General features: G+C 42.5%; 1 protein-coding gene across 1 annotated transcript; it reads left to right on the forward strand.

The window, feature by feature from the left end:
* Positions 1-2,814: 2,814 nt before the first annotated feature.
* On the forward strand, positions 2,815-7,124 carry NRBF2 (nuclear receptor binding factor 2; the record flags this gene model as incomplete). Its single annotated transcript, XM_029083983.1, has 3 exons — positions 2,815-2,899; positions 4,399-4,439; positions 5,587-7,124. Coding segments are annotated over 3 exons (843 nt in total), but the record flags the coding sequence as incomplete, so codon positions are not given.
* Positions 7,125-9,433: the final 2,309 nt, after the last annotated feature.

The raw sequence follows: 9,433 nt of genomic DNA on the forward strand, positions 1-9,433 counted from the left end.
ACTAAGAATAAACCAGCAGACTAGACAAGATGTAGAAGCTTATCCATGATGCATGGCTGTTAAGCATCCAAGTACTTCTGTTGCAGCTTCATCACTTGCTGCTAGGAAACAGCACCATTAATTTCCTCAAACCACTGGTGGTAGTCTGCCATGAAAATGGGAGAAATTCCTTGGACCTTCCACAAGCAACTAATTGGAGCAAACACTCACAGGGTGGAATAAATGAGCTAATATTTCCTTGTCAAGCTGTCAGGAGAACATACGTACTGAGGAATTCCTCCCCAGTGACTGACGGCGAAACACCTGGCTTTCTCGCACGAGCCTGTGGTGAAATCGGTTGTTTCCACTGGGGAAGTCTGCCTCAGAGTAAGGTGGCCCGACATCTATAGATTTTGATGTAACAGAAAGAAATGTATTTTGACCCTGTAATCAGAGGATCTTGGCTTTTCTTTTTGGTAGCATCTTTGGACTGTTCTTTTCCTAATTTTATTCACAGTCTAGCCCAACTTCTTCAGCCTCCTGTCAGCTTCTCCAGGAGTTAATTGAGAATGGAAATAATTTAATTGCACAATCAAATAACAACTGTCTGTCCTCAAATGTTGTGCATGTGCTTAAGTGATTTGAGTAAGATCATGCTTCAGTAGTTTAAAACATATGAAAAAAACCATTTGAAAACAATCAGACTCAAATCCTTATATGTACAAACTAATAAATGGAACCAGATCTCTGGCTTGTTGAATTGCTTTCTTAGCTTTGCTGTCTCTAGCTACTTTGTTTCCTCCTTCCCTGTTTTTTTTAGAGCTGCCCATGCAGTTTGCAGAAGCAGCTGTATCAATACTAATTTATTGAAAAATTGTTTTGCATGTAGCTAGCTCAGGTATTTTTATGTCCATGACACAGCTAATTTGTAACTGGATGAGCTGCCATGAATAACTGAGGAGATGGCTCTATATGAGCTGATACCATTTGTTCGTTCCCCTAGGTAATAAGTTTGTCTTTCTGGCATATGTCATTTGTAGGAGTTCGTAGAAAAAGGCCATAAAATAGATTATTTTCCCATAGAAAAACACTTCCTCTTCTGAGGTTATTTAACCTCAGGGCAGGAGAAACAGGGAATGCTGACAATGCTCCGAGTATTGAATAAAGGTGAGGAAGAAGGATATAACTGCAGTACTTGTGAAGAGTCAAGGAGTTGTAGAGGTTTTTTAGAACACTCTGTATTAGCATATGAAATCAGTTTTAGAAAAGCTAAATGTCTAAATGCAGTGATATAACTACCAGGGATTGCTTGAGAACAGCTGTTGCCCAAAGGAGTGTTTTCTTTAGAAATCATGCTCTTCTGTGGTGTTGGAGTTGCTAAAATTCTGGTAGAAAATGGAAATTACTGTAACACTGTAGGTGGTATGTCAATTTGGAGAACAAAGATGACAAAGAAATTGGCTTGCATTTTGGAACTTATTTTTTAAATGGATGTTAGTATAAGTATCATGTTAGTCCTGATAGAATCATGTTACCGTCCTGTTTGGATTATCTGACCTTCAGTGCTTCTACCAAGACTGCAGGAGACAGAGAAAAGTGTAATTTCCTAAGGCCTGCAGGGAACCAGCTGTTCTAACATGTTAGGCTATGGACCAGTGTGTTCATTTTTATGTTGATCCTGGAACATGCTTAAAGTGAGTGGGTAACTTATATTTGACAGACATCTGAAGTCTGGTGTGTTTTATGGTTTTATTTGGATGAAGGGAGGGCATAGAGAATTGGTATGGGTCAGAGACAGAATGAAGGAGGAAGATCTCAGGCTTTCAGCTCTGTTTACCCTACAGGTTCAGTCAGTATGGATTTGGTAAAGGCTTTCTTGAGAAACAGTAACCTTAAACAAATGAACAGGCAAACACTTTCTTCAGTAAGTGTCTTGTGTTGTTTCACAGAGTCAGTGCCAGGTACCTGGTGTCTGTTTACTTCGAACTCAACGTGTAGTAAAGCAGTCACGAGTAGTCGGTGTTACTGACGGCCTTGCCAGTTAGTGACTGCAGCCTTTCGTATCACACGGCTCGTCGTGGAGGAAGGACCATAAATTTCATGTCTTGTAGTAATGACAGAAGACTTGCTTTCATGGATGTTGCAGTGCTGGTTATGCAATACTGTTTCTCACTGAGCATATGCAAATACTTACATCAGTTGCTTGCTTTCAGCAACATCCTTAGTCTGCCTTAGTGGTTTGCATTAGTGGCTTACAAATACTAGTATAGACTTATCAGTTGTACAGCAACAACGTGACTGATATCTTTAACTGTGGCTGTGCTGCTTCCATTAATCAGTGTAAGCTGCAAACAAAAAAACACGGATCTTTCGCAATTTCTTCACCCAGGAGGCAAAGCCTCTTGGGCATGGGGCAGCAGGAAATGTCAAATCAGCTGTAACATAATTAAAATATCTTGCATTCTGCCAGGTAAATTGGTCCTTCTCACAACATCTTAAAGCCTGCTGGTCTCTTTACACAACTACAGTAGATGCCTGCCTATAAAAGAGAACACATGTACTTTCTGAGGAACGGCTTCAAAAGGATTTTGTTGTGTACACACCATCTTTGCTGCATTAACAAACTTCAGTTCTGACCTGTACAGTACAGATTCTTGTAAGGTAGTATTAAAGAAGAAATCAAATTACAAAGCTTGGAAGGGAGTGGGAGATCTGAGCCTAAAAGTCTGAGAATTGGAATCAGTACAGGTTTCTTAGATATACTGATTACTTTTAAAACAGGCATAACTATTTGTTGGTTAACCCTCATTGATGTAATGCTCTTTTTATTTTAAGGCTCACCAGCAGAGCAGAAAAGCAGACCGCTTGCTGGCAGCAGGGAAATACGAAGAAGCAATCTCTTGTCACAAAAAAGCTGCTGGTGAGTAGGTATTTCTCACATTCCAGCTCTAAAAATCAGTTTATAGATTTGCATGCTTCATGTAAGTAGAAATTTTTATTCTTAAAATGTGAATTTGTTTTTCAGTCCAGATCAAGCACCCTTTTGGAAAATTTTTTTCTGATATGAGCAGCTAAAGTCAGACATTTCCAAATTTGCTTCGATTGGGGGCGGTTATCACTGTGAAGGCAGTTCTTGACTCAAGACAAAGCAAACACCTTGTGTCATGCACAAACTGCAGCTGGGAACCTGCTTTACACTGCTTTCATAGCTGAAGTCACCCGCTTTCTCTGTTGATAAAGGAAACATTTGCTTACAGCAGTTTACTTACTTCCTTTTCCTAATGTCTGAATCTGGACAGCTAAGAGCAGGTGATGAGCTCAGCGGATTGCATTGCAGGCCTTGACGCTGTGATTGTCAGCCTCTCCTAAGCGAGACTTTGTGCATTTACCTGTCCACTTAACCGCTCACACTTAATTATTTGTGTTGGAGTCCATCTGCTGTCTGACAGTGCGGCAACTGCTTGGCAGAAGAAGAAAGAGGAGGTCTTAATTGGTGCAACAAGTAGGACATTTCCAGTGACAGGGCTTGTGTGGAGACAAAATAAGTGGTTACTCTGAACATCGTAACCTAGATACTAGGAGTTCTCACTTTCCATTCATAAGTACTAGAAAACCCTATAAACTGAGAAACATCCGTTTCTTGTGTTTTTATGAATAGTCAGAGCAATGAGGGACAGCACTTACATTCTAATATGCAGACTTTTCTTTTTGGTTTCCTTCACTTCGTACACCAAGACAAAATCCAGAAATGCACTGAATGATTTTTTTGCTTTTCTTCATCTGATGATTCTATGCAATTATCTTTATCCTTCCTAATTTGGTTAAGAATTTTTTATGCCTTGTTATTTTCAGCAGTAGCAAAATAATGCTCAAAGTCTAAAGTGCTGCTTTGACTGAGCCAGCACATTTTCTGGTTTGGAGGGCAAGTTGATGAAAAAAGTTGGGAACTATGGACTATACCTCTTCATCAAGAATACAGTTAAAAAGCATGACTTTATAATACTGGTGTGCCATGGGCGAGAGGATTTTACTTCCTGCATTTTGTCTTAAAATGCTTGTATGTTAAAAGTCTGGTCCTAAGCTGTGTTTCTTCCATTCACGGGAAAGTTGTTCTTCGGGGACTTTCTGGAAATGGCTGCTGTCCTCCTCTGAAAAGCAATTTGGAATAACCTGAGCCAACGAGATGCCATAGGAAGGGTGTAGCATGTATTACATGATCTTACAGTAATTTTTTCAGACTTTCAAAAAAACAGCAGGTGTTTCCAGCCACTGTAACTTGGTAAATACTTTGCCCTGAGACTGCTGCTTTTATGTGGGGATTCAGAACATGGAAGGTCTGAAGCCTTTTTTTTACCTTTTATGGAGACGTTCAGGTTTTGTAACCCTGTCCTAAGTGTTTTCCAATTTTCTTTTCTGCAGCATACCTTACAGACGCTATGAAGCTGACCCAGTCAGAGCAGGTGAGACCGAAGTGCAGCAGATGCCAGAATGAGCCACAGCCCTGTTGTGCCTGTGTGCCATATTGTGCCCCGACTGATTGTACCCCTCTGGGGCATTAGCCTCGGCGTAGTTTTCTGAACCCGTGGCAGCTGGACCAGGAGATTCAGAAGTGCAGTGATGCACTTGGGAGTTTTTCCTAGTTTACTTGGAGCGGGGCTGAGAGAACTACTGACCCACCCAGGGGTTCTCCAACAATGGTTTCTAGTCTGCAAGGCATCTTAAAGTAGGTGATAAAACTAGTTTCATATTTCACTTTTGCTGTGAGGCACTTAGGCTGTTTTGCTGAGACACAAAACTGAGCATCTCATCTACAGTCTGTAAGTCTGGTTTTATTCATCCTGACTGAGGGATCTCCAGAACAACAGCCCTACGCCTTTCCTTATTCACTGCACAAATCTGGCTGTGAATGTAGCAGTGTAGTCTGCTCAGCACTTTCGTAGCAGCAGGCTTTGAGTTTAACCAATGTTATCAAAGCAAATAACCCTTGGAGACTGGACATCTGTCTTTCTTCCAAAGGGTCATTCTTGTAGAAAAATGGTAGCCTTTTGCCCAGGTGGTTCCTGTGAGTTATTAACCACCATGCCGCCCTCTTCATCAAATACGGCTGAATCATTTGGGACCGTATCTGACCTTGGAACACTTTTCTGCTTGGTGTTGGGTGTTATTAATATGTCTACACAGATACCATCACAGAAGCATACAAATAGTTTGTATTATTTAGCTAAAATGTGGCTGTGCATGCCAAGTGAATCTCTTCCTTCTTGGTGTTGCTCATAGGTCAGTTAAACTCCCAGTGTCTCTGCTCAGAGGTATGGTAGCCTGGTCAGTGACTTAAAAACAATAAACAAACAAAAAAGACCAAATGTTAATTTCTTCCCAATACCAGTAGTTACGCTAAATTTGGGTGACAAACCTGAATCTGTTGCATTGTACAAGCAGAGAGCACTTACTGGATTTAGTATCTGAACAACAAAATCTCCTTCCCTCCCTTGGGCACACTGTGATGCTGTTTATGTAAATATTTACATGTGTGTAACTTTACCTGTGTGAATATTCAGGTGGGATTAGGGATCACCAATTAAATTGTTTAATCTTGTTCTTACTCAGGCTCAGCTATCACTGGAATTACAAAGGGATAGTCACATGAAACAGTTACTGCTCATCCAGGAGCGGTGGAAAAGGGCAAAGAGGGAGGAGAAGCTGAAAGCCCAGCAGAATGCTGACAAGGAAATAGCCGTACATCTTCAGACTTCTTATAAGCCATCTGCTGAAGACACTGATGAGCAAAACGTATTGGTTCCCGTTACTCAGAAATACAGCCCTTCCACAGAGAAACATCCCCAGGATATTCAGGGTGTTTTTGACAGGGACCCGGATACACTATTATTTCTGCTTCAGAAAAAAAAGGAGCCAGTGGAAGCATGTATTGGGAGTAAAGCTCCAAAAGATGACAAAACAATAATAGAGGAGCAGGCAACAAAAATTGCAGATTTGAAACGACACATAGAATTTCTTGTAGCTGAAAATGAGAGATTAAGGAGAGAGAATAAGCAGTTAAAAGCAGAAAGAGCTAGACTCCAAAAATCTCCAGTAGACAAGGAGCTGGATGTAGATGCTGACTTTGTCGAGAAGTCAGAATTGTGGGGTCTGCAGCAACACTCAGAAACGACTTCTTCAGCTGCAACTTGGCAGAAGTTTGCGACTACTGCTGGGAAGGCAAAGGACATTCCAATACCCAACCTTCCCCCCCTGGATATCCCGTCCCCTGAACTCCCTCTGCTGGAACTCTCTGAGGATATACTGAAAGGACTGATGAACAGTTAAAAACCAGGAAAAGTGCTCAATGTAGTTACCCAAACTTCAGAAAAGGGAAAACCACCAGGACAATGGTGATCTGAGGGCAGAAACATCTAACACAATCCTACTGTTGGAGAAAAGGCATTAAAGCAACTTTGTTACTGTGAAATACACATAATATCTGATCTACTTCATAAAAGTTAAAGGTACCATAATGGGTGTAAGATGGCAAGCTCTTTAGTCTTTCTCCCAATGATTCAAACCAAATGACTGCCCGGAGAATGTTTCAAGTAACACAATCCTTCAGGGTTGTAAAGTATGCTATATGTAATAGTTATCTATAATGCCATAAATGATGGTGCAGAACCTAACTGTTATGGTTGCCAGCTGGCTGCCACTTCATATTGAAAAATGCTTTCTAGCATGAATTTAAACTGTGCATTTCATTATGCATAACTTTGTTAATTCAGATACAGTGCAATTTATACACCTCCTAGATGGATTTATGTGCCACACTCTATACTCCTGACCATGTTAACCTCAGGTCAGGAGAGATTTTAATTTCCATTCTATGAAGGAACCAACTTCCTAGTTCTGTTGACGAGTTTTTTTGGGTTATCTGTTTACATAACTAATCAGGGTGCGTTGAATCTAGCTATTGGTTTCTGTATAAAGTGACATTGTTTTAAAAAGAAAAATCTATACTTAAGGAAAAATACCCTATACCCTTTTTGTTTTCAGTGATGCATGAATGGAAGTAATTCTAGCTGGCAGTATTTGATTGAAAAATAAATTGTTTACAGCTTAACCTGATTCAAAAAGGATATGAAAATAAAAACCAAGGTGTTTTGACACTAAGTGTGTGTTCAGTCTCTACAAATGTTGCAGAGTATAAAAGGCAAATTAAGATTTATACCAACAGCTGAACTTCTGTGTTCATCATCCAGCAAATGCGAGAGAGCGGGGATGAATTCGGAGGGCCTTGCCTATACTGAAGTGATGGGGCTGATCGCTGGCTTCCGACACCTCCAGGGCACTGCAGTGGCAGAGGAAGCAGTGCTATGGTGTTGCTCGGGGACAGGCTACCCAGAGCCGAACGAGCCGCGCCGCGAGGGCTGTGCACACCGTTCAGGATTTTGGTTCCTGAGGAGGGCTGTGCAGCCCCAGAGCCTTGGCCAGTCCTGCCCCGGCACTGGGCTGCGCCCAGGCTTTCCCAGGGGGCCGGGTGCAATGTGTACTGGAGGCATTTGTTAACTTTAGCTGTTACTGATTAATGAAAAGTGTTAAGTGTTGCAAACTGCCCCATTTTAAGTTACTGCTGTGCTGTTACAAGGTAAACTTGCTTTCTAAAGGTACATCTTTCTTCCAGAATAGACTTGGAAGTGCAGCCAGAACACCTTACTGCTGGACAGATTGTCCCCTTACCTCTGTATACCTGGTGTCTCCTGTGCTTGCTTGAAGGAGAGTAGGGACTGGAGGCTAGAAAGAGAATATGGAAAGAAAGGTAAGCCAAGTTCATTAGAGGAGTTCCTCTGTGCTGAATTGTAGCAGGAAACTAAACTTACTGGGGGGGGAGTTATTTTTCAGTTGGGGCAGTTTAGCACATGGCCCTGCAGAAGAGCTGTGATGAGGTAACCTGTTCCGGGTCAGCTTCAGCTCGTAGCTACTCCCACAAAAGGGCAAGTTATGTTCCGCATCGTTACCTGCCTGCCTGGCTGTTACAGGTAACAAGGCAGTGGAGCGTAGTGTTTCTATTTGTGGAACTCAAGCAAAGAAAACAGTATGTGCTCACAAGAAGGAAATAAAATTATTCAAGTACCTGTCTCCTGTCACTGCCAGGAACGATAGCCCAGGGCTGTTCGCTACAGACAGACATCCCTGCTGTCTCTGGAAACAGCAGCTATAGGAGCAGGAAGCAACTTTTAGCCTGGCTACCTCTGCTGAAGAATCAGGATTCTTCAGAGGCAGGGCAGGGGAACTGCAAGTTCTGCCTTCTGTTTTTCGGGCTAACTGTCCCTGCACAGATAGCTGCATAAACACAACACCAAATCCGAAGGGAGCTGCTTCTCTGTAGGAGGACAGACAAGCAGGGGCAAAACTCCACGCTCCTACTTTTGAAAGTGGTGTTAAAACTTTTCTTTTTCCTCCAATGCAAATGTTTGTTTTTGCAGTCTGCCTACTCAACACGTGACTGCTGATGAAATCAAACTCCAGGCAGCATGGCTGGCTTAGCACGAGAGTTTTCCACTCTTGTGAGTGGTGCAGAAAGGAGACCACGTGCAGCGTTCCCTTTAATAGGCCAGGAGCACGGAGCTGCAGCACGAGCACGGCGAGTGTTACTGCTGCGTGACACGAGGCCCAGGGAGGTGATGCAGAAAGCTGAACGTTTCTGTGTAATACACAGACCGTCTTAGAGCTGGAGCAGGGGATGGACTCGGACCACGGCCCAGTGAACAACACGTGTGCTCCTGCTGAGAGGAGAGCCCTAGCACTGCCAGCCGCTTCTTTCCCTCCCTTCTGTGCAGCAGCACAGTCAGCCAGCCCTGAAACCTACAGAAAGACAGGCACATGGGAGCAGGTAGGATCACCCCTTTCAGCAGCAGCACGGAACATTTATGAAACATCCTACAGCTGCGAATCCATTTAATTATTACTTTTCCTTATAAAATTCTTTACATTCCCAGGAAAAAGCTATGAAATGAAATATGAAATAAGATGAAATATTTTAATTTTTCCAAGTAAGGAACTCTTAAAGCTGACTTTAGAGCTAAGCAATCACACAGTCCATTTAAAGAATGAAAAGTTGTATAGAGAATACTCACCACTAGAGAACAAGTTTTATAGCTATATAGCCATAAGTCTAAGGAAGTTCTCCAGTGTCTGTCAGCAATTAGTTTATGCCCCAACAATTTAAAACTGTTTTAAACAAGTATTGCCTTTCAGCTCCTTTGAGTTCTGGCATTGTGAAATGATAAAAAGGAACACCTGGTTTTCCTTCCCTGCACCTCCAGATGAGTTGCCACTATTGTTTCCACACCTCTTCCACGCTCCCTTCCTGCCACCCATTGCTGTGTTCCCCCTTCTCCCCACTGCCTCCAGCTGCAAGTGGAGCCGGCAGCCCCGTGGCCAGTGGGGCAGGGGGCCGGGAACCCGGTCC

This window comes from Antrostomus carolinensis, unplaced genomic scaffold (genome assembly GCF_000700745.2).
Source record: "Antrostomus carolinensis isolate BGI_N321 unplaced genomic scaffold, ASM70074v2 scaffold403, whole genome shotgun sequence".
NCBI lineage: Eukaryota > Metazoa > Chordata > Aves > Caprimulgiformes > Caprimulgidae > Antrostomus > Antrostomus carolinensis.